The sequence below is a fragment of the Trachinotus anak genome, unplaced genomic scaffold (assembly GCF_046630095.1).
Source record: "Trachinotus anak isolate AG129_WGS33_773 ecotype Australia unplaced genomic scaffold, CSIRO_AGI_Tana_v1 ptg000002l, whole genome shotgun sequence".
Taxonomy (NCBI): domain Eukaryota; kingdom Metazoa; phylum Chordata; class Actinopteri; order Carangiformes; family Carangidae; genus Trachinotus; species Trachinotus anak.
The window spans coordinates 8,406,027-8,427,443 of record NW_027273853.1 but is presented as its reverse complement, the minus strand read 5'-3'; the positions used below and the strand labels follow the sequence as shown (position 1 = coordinate 8,427,443).

The following is a 21,417-nucleotide window of genomic DNA, read 5'->3' as shown; positions in this document are numbered from 1 at the left end:
TCGGAATAATTTGCTGCATAGTAATATCAGAGATCACAGGCTGTACGGCCATGCTAACCTTAAAGAAGCCATGAGCAGCATTTCTCTGTCCCAGCCAGAAGGAGGCATCCTCAGGTATGTCCATGTAGGGGGCCTCCACCACCCGCTCATAGATCCTGCAAAACACACACACACAGAGAGTGGTTATGTAAATCCATAATTCACACACAATTTTTTTTAATCTCTCACCATTTTTTCGAACCAGTTTCGAATGACCACTCCGCCCCCACACACACACACACACACACACACTGCAGGCCTTGCCCTGTTAAATCCTTCTGTTAACTCTTTCCCGGAGGAGGGTATAGATAGCCACATGCTCTCAGCGATACACATGGTGTCACCGTCTGCTTCTGTTATTGTGCCAAGGAAGATCCTAACACATAAACAGTAACACCACTGTCATACAGCAGATGCATGTATAATGCGGGTGTACTGACCCATGCTGCCGTCAGCAGAGACCGCAGTCTGCAGTGTCGTTCCGTGCACTTAGCTGCTAAACAACAGCAATACACTGAATTACACTGAGTAATTACCAAATTAAGTTTTGTTTTTCACTCCACACAAATGCTGCCTCGCTTGTCCACACTTGCACACATGCTGTGTCTCGCTTCTTTTCTCTCTCTCTCTCTCTCTCTCTCTCTCTCTGCCTCTCTGCTTCTGGGAGTTGTGATGATGTTTAAACTGTGATATTATGAAATTATTTTTCCATAGCTGAAAGACAGGCCAGTTTCTCAAAGCCAGGCAGCCTCCAACCATCATTAAACTCTGACTGAGAGGAGGGTAGTGACCTGACTCAAAGTATAGATCCTCCTGGTCAGATTTGACTGCAATACAAATCAAAGTTATTAGTCAATTTTTTAAAACTTGAGTTAAAGTACTAGAATGCTTGATTTTAAAAGTTCTTATTTGTTCAAAAGAATTTTTTTTGTGTCGACACATTGTTGTATTGTTCCACATTTTTAGAACCTAATAACTGGGAAACAACCTACTGAATGAACTGACTGTAGAACCTGTAGACTAAAAAGCTGGTAGAATATGATCAAAGACAACAGAAAGGGACATAAAACCACAACTGAATCAACTGTTTTGTTTTTTTTCTTTTTTTGTAGACTGTGATGTTTGAGTGAGTTTGGTCTTGATAAACACATCAAACATTTAAAAAGAAAAGAATTCTTCTTTCTTGGTAAAATTTCAAACATGGACTTAAGATAAGGCCGCGGTGCTCTGGTGAAGGGTCTTTATCTAACGTAGCCATCATTAGGACACTGACAAGTTCAAACTGAGCTGGTCAAAAATGCACCAAGCACAACATGACTGGCAGTGCAAGGGTTGGCTGTGATTGTTTTTACTCCTGTGATGAACACAGTCTATTCATTTTTATCGAAAGAAAAGAAAATTCATGCCACTGACTGAAAGCTCTGCTTCAAAGTAATGAGTGCTTCATAGAAATGTAGAGGAGCCAAAAGTACAAGATTTGGCTTTTAAGTGTAGTGGAGTAAAAGTCATTAATTTCCCATAAAATAATACCCAAGTAAAGTACAGATACTGGAAAACCATACTTAAGTGCAGTACTCAAGTAAATGTACTTTGTTACTGTCCACCCCTGGTAGTGATGGGGGGTCAGCTGACGCATGCTGTTGACCCATTGTGATAGACTGCCGGTCTGAATGGGGCATAAATGTGACCCCTAAACAGCTCCCCACCAGAAAACACTGCCAAAAATATTTCACCATTCATCATTCTTTGTGTGTAACTGTATAACAACTGTTTTGTCAACAACAGAGATAAAAAGTTATACAGTGTTTCTTTTCCAGCTACAGCTTTGTTGAACTGTTGACCAAGGATAGTTTCATGAAAAGAGAAGTTAATGACAGCTACATTTGATAAGTTAAACTAGAAATGCACCGATCAAAGTGTTTCTCTTCCTATAATGATTTCAGTACTTCAACTCAGTGCATCTGATACCGATTCTCTCTTTTTCCCAAATTTAAAATGTGTATTTCTCACTGCGTGAGAGTGGTGGTGGTGCCATGACTAAATGAATGTGACTGATGGTGGAAACAATGAATTTTATAATGATATTGACAAAAAAACTGGATTTAATGTGGATCGGTCATGTCATGGCTGATACCAATCTGGTGTATTAGACTGGTGCATCCCTGATTAACAGTTATTTTTTGAAACAAAGGAGCAAATCCTATCTGTTTTTTTAGTTTTAAGCAGGTATGAAACAGGAGAGCCTCCCCCATCACTGGTATTCATCATTGCACTCCTGTAATTGTGTCACTGTTTGGCAATTAGTTAAAACAAAGAAGTAAAAACAACCAGTGCAGCAGAACTAGAGATCTGCTCTCTTTTATTCCACACATTCTTCTTCCTTATCAAAACATGGCACCCACATTACCCACAATGCATCGTGTGCTCCAGCAGTTTGGTAGGAGAGAGCAGGAGCGGGCAGCTATAGAAGTCTGGTAACTGCATCCACACTCCCACATTTTTTAGTCGGAGTCTTCAGCCTCAGAGGATGCTGACTCAAATGACATCACTTGAGGCAAATTATCAGAGCTCACACAGCTCCCCTTGGAGCCACAGAAGGCTTTATTAAACTTTTTTCGCATATGCAGCATTTCTCCTCAAGACCTGTAAAACAGACTTTGATGTGTAAAAGTAGTCCCTCTCTAGCTTCATTCTCACTTCTACTTCTTATACAGTAAATTCCCAGCATCTTACCTGTTGCAGTCAACGTGTAGAATGACATGAGAGGCACTGACAGCCACAGAGACCTTGTGCCACTGGTCATCAGCCAGGCTGTAAGGGAACACCTCAGTGTGGGCCTGCTGGCCTTTGGTACGGTAGTGAAGACGCACTTCGCTGCGCTGGCCACTGCTCTCCAGCTCCAGGAACCTGCAGAATAAAAGTTTCAGCAAAAGCTACTTCTAGTACCAGCCACACAGTGACAGCCTCTCTGAGAATTTGCATTCCCTGCATTGTATAGTATGTCTTGTTGCATTAAAGTCTCATTACTGGAAGCAAATCCTTATTTCTGTTTGCACAAAAACCTGCATGCATCACCAAAGTGTCTGAACTCGGGGCTCCTCTCGGCACACTGCTGAGAGGTAAACGCGTCACTCATTTCCAAGCAGTGCACTCACATCTCCCCAGGTATGCAACACCATTTAGAATTTAATCACATCGGTAGTCAGGCATAATGGTACTGTATGGCTGTTAAGTGCAACATCAGCAACACACAACAATGGCCTACATGTAGAGGTTCAGCTCTTTACATCGGAGTATTAGTATTCTAGGAGAATCCTCTTCTCCACGCCACTGAGATTCACCCAGCATAGTGACACTAATGGAAAGAGCTGCTGACACACACTCATCACATCTGCCTTTAAAGACATACTTATTTAAAGTAGAGTCATTTGCTGGAAAAAATATTCAAGAGAAAAATACACACTCGTGCAAGTCAAGCAATGGAACTGACATATCTGCAAACCACATCTAATAGATTAACTCTCCCCCAGCCATGCATGCACATTCATCCCAGTTCCATAAACGCACCTCCTAACACTTCTGACGCCGAATTAGTCCTTGCCGCGTCTCCGAATGAAACCATGCAGCGCTGCTTAGTTGCATATGAATGGTTGGGAAAGCTAATCAGCAGCAGGGAAAGTCATTAACAACCCTGTGAGCTCTCTTCTCAGGACTGACTTTAATGTATAAACTGTCCAATCAACGCATTATGTGGAATTCAGATTGCTGTTCTGATCATCCAACGGCTCAGCTACCACAAACTAATGGAAAGCATTAGCATGCTAACTGCAGATAGTGTGTCGTTAGTTTTCGATCCACGATTACAGACTCAATGTTTGGATCGTTGATGGACTGTGAATAATACATTGGTATACAGGGTGATTTGCTTCGTTTGCTGGCGTGTAAAGCATCTAAATGCTCATCAAATACAAATATTCAGATTTCAATCAACATATTACAGACTACTGATATGACAAAAGAGGCAGTAGTACCAAATTAAAAAATAAAACAGCTTTAATTATGGTTGAACAGCTTTACTGCACTCTATGTGACACTTTAGTTCTGTCTCCCACTGCTAAACTATGCAGCTCACATTAACTTCACAATATATATGTTTCCAAAAACTTTTTTTATCTGTATGCATTTATTTTATATAGCTGTAAATATATCCAAGTAAAAATGGTTATATTTTGAATGAATGGCATGGCATATTCTTTTTCTCTGTATTATAAAACAGATTTGAAACATGTTATAGCCTGAACTGATCATACCTGTGCTCAGAATGATGGATGGAGAGGATGACCCCAGAGTTCAGGTGATCCTGTTTGAGGGTCACCAGCACAGTAAACTCATTCTTGCCTCTCAGCTTCTGCACCATTTGCTCGGAGACCTCAACAGGAGCCTTCACTTCCCTGGAAGACCCTGAATGAAGACATAAATATCAGATCGTCATTTGCAGCATTAAACACCACCTCACTCATGGAGATTGTCTTTTAACTGTTAAAATAAAAAATAGAACTAATGCTGTGTCTTTAACATTTACATTTCATTCATCTCACAGAGACCTTTGCTGAATATACTGATGACAGGGCGATGCTGCTGAAAAGCAGGAGTTGTAGTTGCATAGGAAAGCAATATTTAAACAAATTACACATTTATGTGGATAATTTCTTTATCAAAATCTAGATCTATATTTTAATCAACCTTAATTATTTGCTGGTTTTAGTAAATGAGTAACAGCGGTCTTGCTTTATTTAAGCAATAAATGGCTGGAAGTAAAAACACAGACAAGGTGAAGGCAGCTATAATATTCTTACCGTAATTATATACAACAACTAAACCGAGTGATGTTAAAATATGCTGCAGCTGAAATGAAATGCACAACTGACATTTTAGGGATACAAGTCATTAAACAGGAGAATTTGCTGTACAAAACTACAGAGGATTCGGTTGGGATTTCGCAGGGCATATGCTGTAAATATTTGATGGATTCACTCTCTGGACGAATTTGAATTCATAAATGAAAAATCAATGCTAAACTTACTAAACACACTTACTGGTATGAAAAAAAATGTTATATTTCCTGTAAAATGTATCATGGCTCTAAACACTGATTTTATTCTACTCAATTTTAAAAATTGGTTGATAATTTTAATGTAAAACATGTTTCTTTTATCTCAAGACTCCTTAAAATGATTGTGGGTGACGTTTGTCAAAAGAAGGAAGAAGGAAACTAGCCAGCTGCTGTTTTGAAGCTTCAAGACGAGGTCAGGTTATTCACCCTAAAACAAAACTTTCAGACCAACCAATTTCTTCTTGGCTTGGTGTAAGGCTAGAAATATGAACCTGAGGATTTGGGGGATAAGAAACTAAAGGCTAATGGTGCCGGTGTGGATGGGAGGGACATTTTCTGTATAGTTAGCTTGTAAGCTCCTGTTCCCACCGGTGTGCCCCCTTCATCCTCTCCAACTCTACACAGACGTCTATGCTACTTTAATGGAAGCATCAATAAATGATGACGTTTCTCAGAAGCAATCACATCAAAGAGTTCACTTCCAGCTATGGGATGCATGCAAGATGCCCTGGCACATTTAAGCGCTCCAGGAAGCTAGCGTGGTGGCTTTTCCTCAGTGTATTAACATTACTTCCAGCTGGTGGGAGAAGCCAATTAACACAATGCAACATGAAACAGCAAGCAACACCATGACGAAGACCGGTGAACTCATCGCTTGTATGCGATACAATGACAGCACGCTGGAAACAGAGACTGTTTTCTTCCCTGTCTTCTCAAACTTTCAGCGAGCACTTACAGGCTGGCATTAGCCTTCTCCTGATGTAGGCTTTTAAGCCCATCAGGGACATATTTTGAGTCATTTCTGTCTAAACAACATTGCTCACTCGATTTGTTGCTCAGCAGAAGAGGTGCACGGGGCACAGTCTCATGCATTTTGCATTGCCAGTGCAGTATCATTCCAGTGTCATTGGCTGAGGTGGGACAGATGGTCCAATGACTGCAACAGGAGTTCTGCCTTGCAGTAATCTGCTGTCATCAACAGATCCCACTTAATAACCAAATCCAAATGACCACTGTTGACTATACACACAGAAACAATTAGAAATTATTTTTGTTCTGATCCAAATTGTTGAATTGCAATTAAAGCTATAACTGGGTGTCTTTTATTTGAGTAATTTTTTTTAATATAAATACTTTTTTCTATTTTTTTGAAAAACACTGGTGCAGTTTTTTAAATTTCCACTTTTGAAGCAAAGATGAGTTCAAACCCGAACAGAATTTACAATTTCTAAGACAATATGCGCTGGTCAGTCTATTGCTATCCCATGTGTTGAACAGAGAATACACTGACATTTCAATCATGGGCAAAATGAGCGCAGTGGGAGCAGGTGTCAGGGCGGGGTCCACACTGAGAGAAGGCTGATGAGTTGGGGGGGATGGTGAGGATTGAAGAACCACTACCACTGGGTTGCACCACAGCTTGGCAGACATGAGTCTTTGATCTATGAGTGGATGACTCTCATCACCAGTCTTTATGCTCTGAGGGGAAGGGGCTGCTTCAAATGGGACTGTGGGGGATTGGAGGGCGGAGGCATCTTCTCGTTTGGATGGAGTGATGAGATTGGTCTGTGGAGTTGCCTGTGTGAAAAGCGTGATGATTTCAACACTCTTAACAGCCACTCAAACCAAGATTAAGACAGCTATAGCAGTGACATCTATGCATTCCTAAAACATACATGAAAGAGCAGCATATTAGTTTGTGCTGTGAGGAGAGGGCCAGCTTTCCTCCCTGCCAAATCAATGTGGCCCTGCTGAGAGGGCCTTTGGTCGATTATCTATTGGCAGGCGCCTGGATGGGGCAGCCACCTGCTCCTAACGACCACTCTGATGTGAGATACTGACACAAAATAGCTTGAAAATGATGACCTAGCATAAAATTCTCCTCAGCACATTTTCAGTGCAATAGCACAGCTCTTGTCGTCTATCCAAGTTGTTTACAGGACATGAGTGATTGTGAGAAAAGTGTTTTTTTGAGACATACAAAGTTTTATCAGCTGACTAAAAGCTCTTCAAAAAGCCTCAGGCTCAACAACATCCCTAGGAAACGCAGCTTTGGGCTACAGCCTAATCTTATTTTCTGGATGCATTGTGCTTTAATGGTTACACTCAGGCCATGATTTCCATCCCTCAGCTTCACTTCTAAACTCAAACTGTCTAATGTGGTCTTATTTTGTCTGACCCTTAGTACAAACACAGCTGTAATCCCCCCTCCACTCTCTCATCACTGCATTCTCATTGAAAAGTATATTGGCAGTGCTGCATCAGTCACTTGCTCACACATTTAGCATTTAGAGCAGGTGCCCTGCAGCAAAGCTTGAGAGTCCAGATACACCCAGCTTTGACACAATCCTTTTCTCACACACTGCTTTCTCATCTACCTGTATTTACAGAATGGGAGATTTTCTACTGGAAAGAAATAATCTCCCCTTTTTTGGAGCAAAAAGAACACAGTGAAGGATATTTTTCTGCTCATTACATATTTGGCTTCTAATTTCATTATTTCCCAGAGGAAACTGTGACTAAAAACAGTATTACTGATATTAGATAGGAAGATCATAGCTACTTTTTTTTTGCATGTGAATAATCAGGACTTTCATTCTTTGGTCTCTAGTGGATTGCCAGAACAAAATAACACCTCCTACGTCTTCGCAACAACTCTTCGGCAACATTTGAAGCTATCTTCCCATCAGTTAAGAGCGAGCGAGCCATGAGATGCAGTGAACACAAAGAGCCAAGAGGGGTCAGAATAAACACTGTGATCCAATTGGCAGAGGAAGGAACAAAATATTACGATCTACCAAATAAAAATGTACTATTTTCTTATTGCACAATGTTTTCTATTTAAAAAATGACAGAGCATATTTCAAACAACACATTTTATCTACTGGCCTGAGCAGAAAGAAACACGTGTGGGAGGGATAGGCGAGTGAATATCTCTCCAGAGGGATTAGAGTAATGATAAACTCTCCACTGGTAGCAAACTCAAAACCTTTCATTACTGTCAACACACACACACGAGTTTGTGAACACATGCACATACACAAACAGGTGTAGATGACAACACGTACAAACACACACAAACACTATAACACAGACATTTTGGCTAGCCTACAGCTCTATACAAACACAAAGAGAGAGATGGCTGCAGATATATACATAGACATGCTACCACAAAGATGAATGCATACACACACACACACATACACGCTGACACACAAACCGACCCCCAAAAGCTGGTCTTTACAGCTCCTGAATATTCCACTGCGCACAGTCAATCTGCATTCAGCGCCCCATCTCCCCCCACTGTGTCTCCACTCTTCTGGAACAAATACTAAACTGAGCCAAGGGCACCTCCAGGACTGCTTTGGCCAGCAATTTCTCCCCAATTCTCAGATCTCCTCCTCAGTGACCGCCTGTCTGACATTCACACATACACAGAGCTAATGACAGCCTTCCAGCCGCCCAACTGTATAACTGCCCTGGGGGGATAGAAATATCTCTCTCTCCATGGTCACCGGTGCTCCTGTGTGGAACGTGGGATCAGCCTCGCCTCGGAAGGCAGCAAGCAAAACAGACCTTGACCACATGAGACTAGGGATAATGTCAGTCAACAGTTTGAAAAAGGTAGGGGAAATACAGGGCAATGCAACAGAACACAGCAAAAACTACAGCACATATAGAAGGAAGTGGGATAATCTTACATTTAAAGCGTTTAGAGCATTAAATCCAGTTGGATTGGATTATCCAGTGCTAATTGATTTTATTTTGTTTAGGTTAAGGCACAAAAGAGTGATGTCATTCAATGATCCATCACAGACCACACAGTAACATTCCAAGTTATTTTGTCTGTCACTGAGTCGTAAAAGTCTTATTCTTCTAAAACTAGACTTGCCACCTCGCAGTTGTTCGCCTCTGCCAACCAGCCAAGTTGCAGGAAATATGGTCACAATCTCCCCTTCTGAGTTACAGCACTGAATATTGGCCAGAAGTGTTTTTGCAGAACATTATGATGTCACAGCGAAGTTGACCTTAGACCATTCGGATATAAAAGGTCATCACTTCATCATTTCATAGACATTTCAGTTAAATTATGTCATACTTAACATATGAATTCCTGAGTTGTGGCCACAGTGACCTTTGACCTTTAACCACCAAATTCTAATCAGTTAATCCTTGAATCCAAGTGTTGTTGCCAGATGTAATGAAATTTTGTCTGGGCGTTCCTTACATATCCCATTCACAAGAAAGTGAGGTCACCATGACCTTGAACTTTGACCTTTTGCCACCAAAATCTACTCAGTTCTTTGAGTCCAAGTGAATGTTTGTACCAAATTTAAAGAAATTCCCTCGAGGTAGTCTTGAGATATCACATTCAAGAGGCTAAAAATGTGCTTTGTGTGATCACAGTGATCATGATCTTTGAGCTTTGACCACCAAAATCTAATCAGGTCATCTTTGAGTTCGAATGAATGTTTCTGCCAAATTTGAAGAAATTCCCTCATGGCATTACTGAGATATCGCGTTCACGAGAATGGGATGGATGGGCAGACAACCTGAAAACATAATGCCTCCAGCCCTGGCTGTCGCTGGGGCTGGAGATGCCGGCAACTGAAAAGATCTGTCACATATAATTATTTTAACATGTAAATTGACAAACATTTTCTGAAATAGGTGTCAGCTTTTTAGAAACAAGACAGATTGAGGCAGATTGTTCTGGTACATTGCCAGGAAAAAGTCAATTTGATTCTAGACAATTTGAACACATTACAGCCTCCTGGTTCAGTTATTAGTTTATCTGAATACAGTACACACATGCCTTTATGTGCACTGCAGCACTTACTGGTCAGTGTAATTTAGCAATTTTAATGCAATTGAAGGCGGACAAAATCTGCAGTCCTCGTTCTGTGCAACAATTCTACTGTTCATTTAACACTAATGTGAGACTTCTGCCGTCAGTTGGACAAATCAGTGGGGTATTTTCCAAAATTACAGTCTCGTAAGTACCAAATTCCCACTTTGTGTCACTATCCCTCTGCTGCAGTTCAGCAAGGAAACACTGTATGTAGATGCACAAAAACACTAAAATGTCTAACTATGGAAGAAAGCCCAACTGATTTGTCTGACTCAGCTTCAGCTAAACTTTGGAGTGCACTTTCACACATTGAGGACTGTGGATTTTGTTTCCTATCTATTACCTTGAAATCACTTTAGGAAGGAAGCCAGTATGGAGAGGACCAGCCAATAATGCTTTTAACATACATTTGGGCATGTCAGTATTGTTTTCAAATGATAAAACGTGAGCCTATCCTTTAAGCTCTTCACCATCAGGGTATAAAATATGAACCCTAAACCACACTGAACTGAAGAAAAAATTTCTTTGACTGTCATTGCTTATATGCAAATAAAATGCTTAAATCTGGACCAGTTTCTCAAGTTAAGATCAATTTACTTAACTCATAGAATCTGACACACAGAGGGAGAAGTCCACAGAAAATAACCCGGTGATGCCACCAGCGTCACTTTAGCATGGGTTTGGAGAATACAGATTTTAACTGAAAACCTTTGTGACAAACTGGCAGCTTGTAAATTGAAAGCTGTGGCAGGCAGGGTCTACCTTGAGTAGCATTATTGGAAGGAGTCACATAAGAACTAGTCTAGTTGCATCGATTTTCAACATTCTTTTTTAATTTCTCTCTGACAAGTCACCCAATTTTATGGAGGTGCAAAACAAAATCATTATAGTACTCTTTTCAGTCTTTTTTTTATAGTTTATGGCCAAGGTCAAGGCAAAATTTCTGTGCTAGATTAAAATTTCACTTACCATTCTACCTCAATGGCAGAATTTTTATTTACTGTATTTAGTATGAAGGTGCTTATGTGCACAATACTACCACCTCTCTCTATTTCAGAGAATATTTTGCTTCTTTCTATTACGGGAGATTTGCGCTGCATCATGCGACAGGAACTGCAATGAAACAAACTGCAAAATATAATTTTTGCTGGTAGCTATTGTCCAGAGCACCTTACAGCATAAAGAGAGCAGAGACATTTAGAATGAGTGATACACTAACCTCTTTTGTCAGTGTTAATTACCTTATTGATCCCTGGTAAATTTCCATTTTGCTTTCTTGTCCCTCCTTTAAGTGTGGGGTTAGCTACAGAAAGGCACCTTCTGAACCTGCTCAATACAATTCAGCAGAGAGTAGAGAAGCTGCTTCACCAATACAGCAGCTTGAATCTGGGCTCTACAGTTGGAAGACTAAGCTGCCCTCCTACCCATTGCATTACATCCTTGTGCAGTACTCCTGTGTATTATAGTTACAAGAAGCTGGAAACACGCAACTGACACTCCTATTCAAACTCACACATTAATGCAGGGTAACTCACATTCACACAGAGTCCCTCTTTCTGTCTTCCTTCCTCCTCCACACACATGCACGAGACGAGGCATACAAAGCTTCGCTGTATTATAAATGAATCTCTTCCATCCCGTTACACTTCGGTGTCGCTGCAGTCTGGGACATAATCACCACAACATACAGAGAAACACCTCACTGGCAGTGTTCAAACAGTCTGAGCAAGAACATGCCTCCGAGACAGACGGGATTCACACTTACACACACAAACACACACACATACAATTACAGGGGAGTCTTGCGCTGCAGTTGAAAGGACGCTTCTATCAATTGTGTTGTTTGCACTTGGAATGAGTTTGGTCCTTACGCTTGTAGCCAGAGAGGGAGAGAGAGTGTGGGTGCGTGTGTGTTGGGGGAAGGGAGTGCTTCTGGGTGTGGCCCCTGTGCTTGTTTATACAGCAGAGACAGATAGATATATAAATGTCTCGATATTAAAAAGCGTGGGGGAAGTGCTAATGATGTGATGATTCTGTGGTGTGGCTGAGCATCACCTGCTATCAGGACATAAGAGGAGCACAGCCCCGAGGCTTTTCTCCCTCTCTATTATGCCCGTCCCTGAGGTCCACCTCTCTTAATGCCATGCAATGTAGCATTGACAGCTACCTTCAAAAGCATCAGCAGGGGTGTGCTAAACAGCAATCCCTCCCCTGCTCACTGCTCTCGTCTTTCTCAGGCACAAAAAAAAAACAACATGTTTTGGCAGATATAGCGAATAGCAATGTGCACACCACGATTGCTTATCCACGCACAGTCACATATACACATTCCTATAATGGGAATTACACTCTCCTCCTGCTCCTTCTCTTTGAGCTCTCAGCAGCTACCCCTCCTCCTGCCTCCACCCAGCACCCAGCGATAACAACCATCCCTTCAGGCGGGCAGGCAGGCAGGCAGGCAGTGGAGGGGACAGCCATGGATATGTTCTGCCTGCTATCTAATGAGCGCCGGAATGTCACTGTGGGCCTGTCTGCTGGTCCCAGCCAGCCAAGCATCCACACATGTGGAATCAGTGCAGTCTATCAAACAGCTGGCAGACAGCTCTGCTCCCTATTTCTCTCTCTCTCTCTCTCTCTCTTTCTTTCTTTCTCATTTTCTTTCCATCTGAGCTTCTTTCCCTCACTCTCTGTGCACCTCCACAGTACTGTATGTGCTTCTCCCTGTCTATTTCTGAGCACAAACAAGCAGAGGCCCAGGTCTGCTTTTCCGGTACGCCTCTCCCTACCTCCCCCTCACCCAACATCATTGACTTAACATAGGCATCCCAAATGAAGGATGGAGGCGAGCACTGCCATAAATAACATGCCGCCTGCTCCGCCTGGGTAACTGAATGTACTTAGCAAAGGTAATGCAGAGAAATAACACAAAGTAATGACGGAGAGGTGCCAGTCGCCGAACCGTCATGTTTTTCATTTCATGATAAAAGCTGTGGGAGCGTCTTTCTATAACTGCCTTTGTTGCTCCCATTCTCTCTCTCTCTCTCTTCTTCCAACTCTTCCTTGTGGGATCTCTCCCTCCCTCCCATTACCTGCCTGGGTAAAGCACTTCTGAGTGTTGTCTACACAGAGGACATCAAATGGCCTGCATTCACAGAGATGCTGGAGTTGCTACTCCATGCAAAAGTGCTGCTGTCTCAGCGGCTGTGCAGGGAGATTAGAAGATATCAGCAAGGAGGAGGGAAAGCAGAGAAATGTCGACAAATGATTGCGGCATTTCTCTGTTCCAAAACAGCATTGTCACTTTGGTACATTATGTGATCCGTGTTGAGATCCTCCTTGTGAAGATCCGAATGATGCCAGGTCTTTGGTCTTGCCACTGATCTGGGAGCCAAAAGTAATTTCCTCTGTTGCTACTTTTGGCTGGGTTATGATAGGCATCTCCATCCCTGTGATGGGACTGTTAACAGTCTCATTTGGACTGTAATAAGTGCCTGACATCAAATGACAAAGATGTAACACTGGCAAAACAGAGCATATAGAAGTCAAGCACGGCCGCAGCTTTGACAACTCCATTTTGCACAGTGCCATTTTGCTAAATGCCATAGATAACATATTTAGCCTAATCACTGCATTACAACTGACAACTGACAACAAGGACATCTGACTCACTTTTCTACCCATTCATATTTTAGGTGCAGAAAATGTTCAGACTGGTTATACGCTCCAGAGGTTCACCATGGGGTATATTCTGGCAGGGGGGCCCTTCACCCCCCAGACTCACATCATACATCTCCGTGAACGCAGGGTTTTGTCCCTGCCTAATCTGATTATGCTCAGTCTTTCTATGATTCTTTGCGGGATTCAACCATCTCTCCCCCTCTGCTCGCCCTGCTCACCCCACTTTTTCAAGAGGACCCAACACTGCCCATTGTTCAGGCAGGTGGCAGTCTGAGGGCCCCCAAGCTCAGTCCCCTTATAGAGCAAAGCTGAAAATCCACTGTGCGTTGCCCCTGTGTTTCTCACACAGTTGTGCTATGGACAGTAAGAACCACATACAGGCACAGAGGCATCAGATGATCTGACATTTTCAGAAGAAGCTCTGTATCAGGCATCTCGCCAGAAGAGCAGATCCACGGATTACAGGACGGCGCCCTGTTAGTCTTGCAAGTTGTTAAAACAAAATATAACACGCACAGCGATGTTTGTGACAGTCAGTTTCCATTAGAAGCAGTTTGGTCAACATTGCTTCCACATGCAGATCACCTCATCTGGGGATGTCTTATCTTACATTCGTGAGCAAAAAACACAAGGAGTGTGTGTTACTGTACCTTGGAAGTGGAAAGCTCTAGACTCGCTGTGGAAGCCCTGGACCTGAGTAACTCCATCAAAGCCTTCTCCAAGTGTTAGTTCATCGAACACGCTGATGCGCAGGGCAGGGTCAACCCCAAAACCTACAACTAATTTGCAAACACAAAAACATTATTGTCATTGTTATTAGGAGCAGGCACGGTTACGTCCGATGCTTTAAAAATGCCTGCTGGTGTCAGGGGAAGAGATAGGAGGTTACTGTACTGTGTACAATGTGCAAGCTGATTAGTCAAGTAGGTCTTTGGTGGCAAATAACACATAATGTAACAGTGTATCTCATCTTATAGGCTACATGTTGCGAGAGACGGCTACTGTATAACCAGTAACAGCCCTGTGTCCTACCTGAGGAGGCGCAAAATATGCCGAGAACCAGAAATAGCTGTAATAATCCCATGGTGAATGTATAAAAAAATAAAATAAAATTAGTCCATGTTTTGTCCACTTCCGAGATACAGTATTGTTCAATCACATGCGAATGATGTTATCCCCCTCGCGTAGAAAGGCTATTGCCAATCCAAAATGTTGAGCGGAGGCATCATCACAACTTTAGATGCCCAATGATGCAAAAAAAAAAAAAAAAAAAAAAAAAAAAAAGCAAATCCGGATAGAGGGGGGTGGGGGGAGGAAATGTAACAGTGTACAAATTATTCCATGTAACGCAAGGGCTTCTCCATCAGCACCATCCGCGGCACAGGTGGGTAACAGAGGATGCACAAAGCGAGCTGCCGCTACCTCACCAGCCCCACAGACGCTCCTACAGCAGCCTGGACGAGAGCTGCGGCCGCCGAGGCAGGAGTGGAGAGAGGAGGGGAGAGCAGGAGGACCTGAGGAGTGAGGGAGGAGAGAGAGACAGAGGGACGATGAAGCCCCCTTGTGGCCCGAGAGGAGAAAAGCCTTGATGGATTCAAAATAAGTTACTGATATTGAGTGCTACCACGCCTATTGCCAAGAAAATAAAATCTCGACAGTGCACATTAAACCCTGATGGGAAAAATATTAATTTTAGAATGGGTCTGGTTCCCCAGAATTCTCCCTGGGGGAAAAAAAAACTGTTTAATTTAGAAAAATAAACTGTGTTCCCTTGATTATTTCCAGTTAAATGCTAAGCTAACGTTTCTAGACAGTGCACAGCAGAACACCCTAAAATTGTCTACTGGTGAGCACATAATTCAACATATGGAGAATAAACTTTCCAATAACAAATAAATTATGAATAAATATTATGAGTTTAAATTGAATTGCTCTTTTGAATAGTCTCCAAATGAAGTAGTTTTGCTAGCTGGACTGGCCAGCATCAGAACACCAAGTGTACCCTAATACACTAATTAACCCAAACCTAACTAATCCTGATTAATCTATTGCAGAGTAGAATGGTGAGACAGGAAGAGATGCAGGAAGACATCAAAAGGGAGAGTATAGAGAAAGAACAAACAAACAGCAAGGAAAAAAATACAAGTGGAGTAAGGACGGGATGAAGAGAGCAATTTAGGAATACAGGGAGATAGTGGAGACAGGGAGACACACCCAAGTTAAGGTCTTCAGCTAGGGCCTGGAATGTGCCAAAGTCAACTCTGCAAAGGCGAGTGAAGGGAGTCATAAGGGCTATAGCGCGTTGCTGGGGATAAGTCCCGCATTGGCCAAGAAGATGAAGCCCAGCTGGCAGATCTAGTCAAGGATACGAGTAAGAGAGGGATCCCTATGAGAAAACCAAAGATACAAGTTCTTGCTGCTCAATTTGCAGGAGCCAATGGAATAAAACACAAGGGGGGCCCTAAAAAGGCATGATCACAGCTGGTTTCCAACCTCTGTATGAGGAGGTACTCTCTCCTGATTTAACCCTGTTTCTGTGCAAAGGTGGTTCACCTCTTACAGCGAAATTATTATTGAGCTCAGGATCCAGGACCTCCCAGGAAACATCTGGAACTGCGATGAAACAGGTTGACAGGACCACTTCCCGGCTACAAGAGTTTTGGCTGAGGCAGAATCACCATGCTTTAAAATCAATGTAAATAAGAGGGGAGAAACAACAATGCTGCTGGCGTCTCGCAATGCAGCAAGTGCTTGAGCACTGAAGAAAGTAGTCCATCTGCCCAAAGACTGCTTGATGAACACAGCAGCCATGAGTTTAATGCTGGGTCCCTTACTCTCATCAGAGACAACAATGTTCATGCTGTGTGCTTCCCTGCATGTGCAGAAACCTGGAGAGTTGGGTCTTCACCAGAGAGAATGGTAAAAGTAAGCAGCTGAGACTCCCCTTCCTGACCCTGCTCTCAGAGGCCTGGAAAGATGCAGCAACACCGCAGAGTCGAAAAGTAGGGGTCAGGGGTAGTGCGGTGTACCCACTAGATCTCAAAGGAAAAGGAGAACAAACAACCCAAAAAGCAAAAAGCTAAGAAGAAGGAAGAGCCATGTGTGGTTCGTTTGCAGCAATATGGGGACACAGGGGAACAGAAAAGCAGAGGACCGGATCTCGTGTGCAATCTGTCAGTGGTGGTGTCATGAGTCATGTAGAGAAGATAGCGTGGTTACTGATTTTCACCTAAATCAAATGATGTGTTCCTCAAACAGTTTGTAGGGGTGGGAGACAGTTTTTAATGAATTTGGGACCTGAGGCACCTTTATTTCAGTGAAATATATTCAATGAATTTTGGACTTCCAGCATTTTTTTAACCTCAATTAAATGTGTTAAATTCATTTTTGACCTCAAGCATTTATGGTTTACCTCAATTACATGTGTTCATTGAAATTTGTGGGGGAGAGAATTAAGGGAGTGAGGGGGCAGAGGGGGGTTGTTATGACTGAGAAAAGGCAGCTCTATGAATTGTCAACAGATTTTTAAACCTTCGGTAAATTTAACAGAAATGAAATTAATAATGATAAACATGAAAAAGATGTTAGTATGAAACTATATCAAAGTATGAATTAATTTTCCCCCTCAAACTGGTAGGTAACATCTTACACATTACTAGGTTTTTGCTACCTAAGACTCCCCAAGACAAGTTTTAACGGAGTAACCTTAAGGAAATCATTAGTCTTCAACCAGCCGCTTTTGGAATTTCTTCCATCACACCTCTTATTCTTGTGATAATATGTGGTTGGCTGCTACAAACAGTCAGCAGACATAAAGTGGTCTAGAAGCACTAGGCCAAATGCATCTGGATTTTGTGTTTCTTAGTCCTGAAGATGTTCCAGCCCCCATCCACGAGGCTTCATCTGTTCTACTGACAGGTGGAGAGTCCCTAAGCATTTAAACCTCTCTGGCAGGTTCACATTGATGTTACATGAGGTCACAGAAGTGGTCAAAGTCATGGCAATCATAGGAGTCTAGAGTCTCATGAATAAAAGTGTAAATTTGCGTGACACTGCCTGGGAAGGGGTGTCTGGATGGCATTATGAGCAGCTGATAAATAAGCCCCCTCTTCTCCGTTCAGGAATGGCTGTTCCAGTTTGAAGTAGATGGCCTCCTCTACTCCTCTTTCAAACCATCTGTCTTCTGTGTCCTCTTGTGAATAGAGGTCGATAGAGAAAATACCAACTGTCTCAAAGCCTTACGTTTACCGGAGTGTCAAAAATGCTTTGATTGTTCTATGATCAGAGTTATGACCTCCTGTAAGCATAGAGTTGCATTCCTTCAATTAGTTAAGTCATTCGGTAAAGTTGAAGTTTTGCTTTTCGGCAGGTGGTATGAAAATGAATTAAAATGGAGTGCTTGGCTGCCTGTGTGACTCAGTCTTGCTAATGCCTTTTTATAGCGCACAGATGCTTTGTGCTTTGAATATTTGTTTATTCATCTTGCATCTTCTTCATACATGGAAGCAATTACCATTTTTGAAAAATAAGTGTTTTATCAGCAGCCATGTTATGCTAGTGATGTTTTTTTAAGGATGATATACAGTTACATTTTCCCTGAGTCCTAATAAATTCCCTGCCAGATGGACAAGAATCGAAGCCTTTTCGCAGAGGCTTGTTCAGAGGCGATCCCAAGTCCTCAACTAACTCCAGCCAATCCCTGGATCGCAGGGAAAGTCTTTTGTTGGCTGTGCTGGTGTGTTGAAGTAGGCTGACAAGTCAAGGCCAGCAGATACGATTGTGGGGACAGTTCCAGATCCTGTGTGGTGCACAGTACCCCAGATTAACACCAACATATTTGTCATATCAGTCTGCCTCCCCTTCGATACAGTTATCCTGAATGCCAAAACATGTTTTGTATTAATTATGATTCACGCAAAATGGATATACTTTGACAAATAGGTTCTTATCTGTCTCCAATTCAGATAGCTTGCTCATAGGTCCACAGTGTGCGGCTAATGAGTGGCTATTGTTCATAAAACAAAGAGAGGCAATGGCTCTCCATGCCGTGGCAGAGTGTCACATCAGCTGCATCTGAGGGCCTCCAACCCTCTATTCATTATTAATAATACTAGATTTTTTTCTGGGTCTAGGCACAGCAAATGTAATTACTTTGTATTGCCCACAAGTTGTCATTTCCTAAAGTGCCATCAGGAAAATAAGAGTCATTAAAGCATGTGCCTAGCCAAGAATGAAAAGTAATAAACGCACACAGTGCCAAGACACACTTGCTGTGCACATGTGCACACACACACACGCACACACGCACACACACACACACACACACACTCAGGGCAAGGACAGAGGGACAGTGGAAGTCCTTTCACTCATCTTGAAAAGATCCAGATGGGTGATGTATTGCAAATCTCTCAGGAGCTTATTCAGTGAGGGCCATAACTGCATCATACAGAAATACTAATGCCACAGACAAAATGGAAATCGCTTACAGTAGCTCTGCCAGGATTTTAATGTACTGCAGGGAAAAAAATGGCCCTTTTGTTCCCACAGGGATCTCCTGGGATTCATTTGTTGCATTATTTCATGTTGCGACCTTGTCTGTCTTTCAAATCTGACATAGATTAGTCATACTGAAAACTGTATGCTCTAATGATCCAATACATCCATGTGTTTCATATTAATTAACACTACTTTGACATTATGTGATTAATTTAAATATAAGAAAAAATATGACTTAAGTGAAACTGACAATAAAGACTTTTGACATTTGATTACATTTTGATTCATAAATGATGTCCCTGCAAAGCCACTAGTTGTATATAATTTACAATTTCAGACATTTAATGATCCTATTCTGATAAAGGGACTGACAAGAACTGCAACCACAAAAAAAAGCTTAGATTCTTAGTTTGACAAATTGACAAGCAATCAATTCAAACAACTGTAAGACTGCAAGATGCCTTCACATACCTTTTCGTATATGTACGCACTTAAAATATGTGATTGACAAAATATAAATAAATAATAAATAAAATAAAGCTTTAAAAAAGTGAAAAATTCCACATACAATGCTAAACAAAGCCTAGATTAAAAAATAATAATAATAATTTTACCACTGCATTAAGCCACTGAAACACAGCCAGTTTTCATTCTCTCAGTGCCATCTTGTGTTCATGGGCTTGAACTGCAGCCACAGTATCAGAGTGCAGCAGTACTGAGGTCAGACAGACAGTGTCACCCTTGGACCATCCCAGGACTAAATACTTAATGCGATGAGACATGGGCAATGCAAAGTTGCTGCAAGGACGAGGTAAAGTGTGAAAAAAAAAAAAGACTACTATTGCTACTGCTTATTGTTAATGGTTTATCTGTATTCTGATGGGAATACATTTGTTTTGGATTTGTTCAGCAGTACAGTGACATCATCTGTTTACAATACAGGGCTACAACACCAGTGCACAGTAGCTGCTCCTGAAGAATTCTTTGGACAATGAAAAACCTCTCAGAGATGGTAATACTCAGGGCTGACAAAGGAAGATGATTATTTATCTGTGCACTATTTTGTTTATCTGTTCAGATTGCTAGGACCATGCACCTGATTTATTCTTCAAGATTTGGAGTGGTGCACATTTCTGCTCTTTACAATACTCTGCCCATCACATATCTACCACAACAGACAGTGAGGGGAGAAAATATTTATTGATAGTGCTTATTATAATAACAATTTGTGTCTAGTCACTTAATATTGCTGGGTTTTCATCAGGTTATATTTCATCTTTGGTTATTTCCAGCAGCAGTGGAGCAATAAGCAGCAGCTCTGGTGAATCTTATGTTATCTTATATCTTATTTGTTGTTTTTACTGAGATTCAGATTAAGCACTGCGCCTGATAAATAAAACAGTAAAATCAATTTAAAGATAAATAAAAGATAGCTTGTTAAATGTCTATCTACACACTCTTTTTATACTGTTTCTCTTGCAGAATTATTAGCCATTATTATTTATTTGAACCAAGAGCACCTGCAATTCAGAAACTAAATATGAACTCTCTTTTGGACTCTATTAATTACTCAATATTTCCATAAAATACTCAACAGTTTGACTTCAACATGGTCCAGAGACCGCATGCTGAAGTACTTTTTTCTTTTTCTTCACTACTGAACAACACCCCAACTAGGACTGAGCAGGCTTACGTCATTGATTTGCAAAAGCTCCATTTTCCTAGAACACAGTAAAAGAACAAGCTGGCATTTTAACATTCAGCCACTCTCAAGAAGATTATGGAGAGGCTCCATTTTTGGGTCAGAAAAAAATGCCAGCCGAGGGCTGAAACAAAGATTAAAAAAATATATTTCGTAAACGTGACCAGCTTAATATGGACATACTCTTAATTGAAACATGGCGATATGTATGTTGATCTTTTATAGACTGTCCATGCAGTGCAGTTGCTCCACACAGCCACTCCCATTCCCCCTGGATCCTATTGTGAATGTGTGCAGTGAGCTGGCTCATTGGGCTCTCATGGTGAATGGCCTGCAACCATTCACTCAGCATACAGAAGCTCATTAGAACTCTATAGACACACAATTGTGAGGCTCACATTAGAAACTTCCTCCTCTGGGGCACAGAGACTGCACACAAAGTGCCAGTTTGCTGCTAAGCTAAGCTCATTGTCTTCCTGATTCATAGAGCCTGGCCCTCCATTCACGATATTAAGTTCGAGTGGTGGAATATCAATT

The 21,417-nt window shown here is 41.8% G+C and overlaps 1 protein-coding gene across 1 annotated transcript in view; it reads right to left on the bottom strand.

Annotated features, from left to right (window-relative positions):
- nell2a (neural EGFL like 2a) overlaps nt 1-15,174 on the bottom strand; it is an 83,184-nt gene extending 68,010 nt beyond the window's left edge. Inside the window, exons 1-5 of the mRNA XM_071493850.1 lie at nt 14,715-15,174; nt 14,333-14,461; nt 4,350-4,500; nt 2,773-2,946; nt 59-155 (exon numbers count right to left, since the gene is read on the bottom strand). Coding sequence (XP_071349951.1) covers nt 59-155; nt 2,773-2,946; nt 4,350-4,500; nt 14,333-14,461; nt 14,715-14,766 — 603 coding nt within the window. The 5' untranslated portion in view covers nt 14,767-15,174. The remainder of the gene's footprint in view (nt 1-58; nt 156-2,772; nt 2,947-4,349; nt 4,501-14,332; nt 14,462-14,714) is intronic.
- Between the last annotated feature and the right edge of the window lie 6,243 nt (nt 15,175-21,417).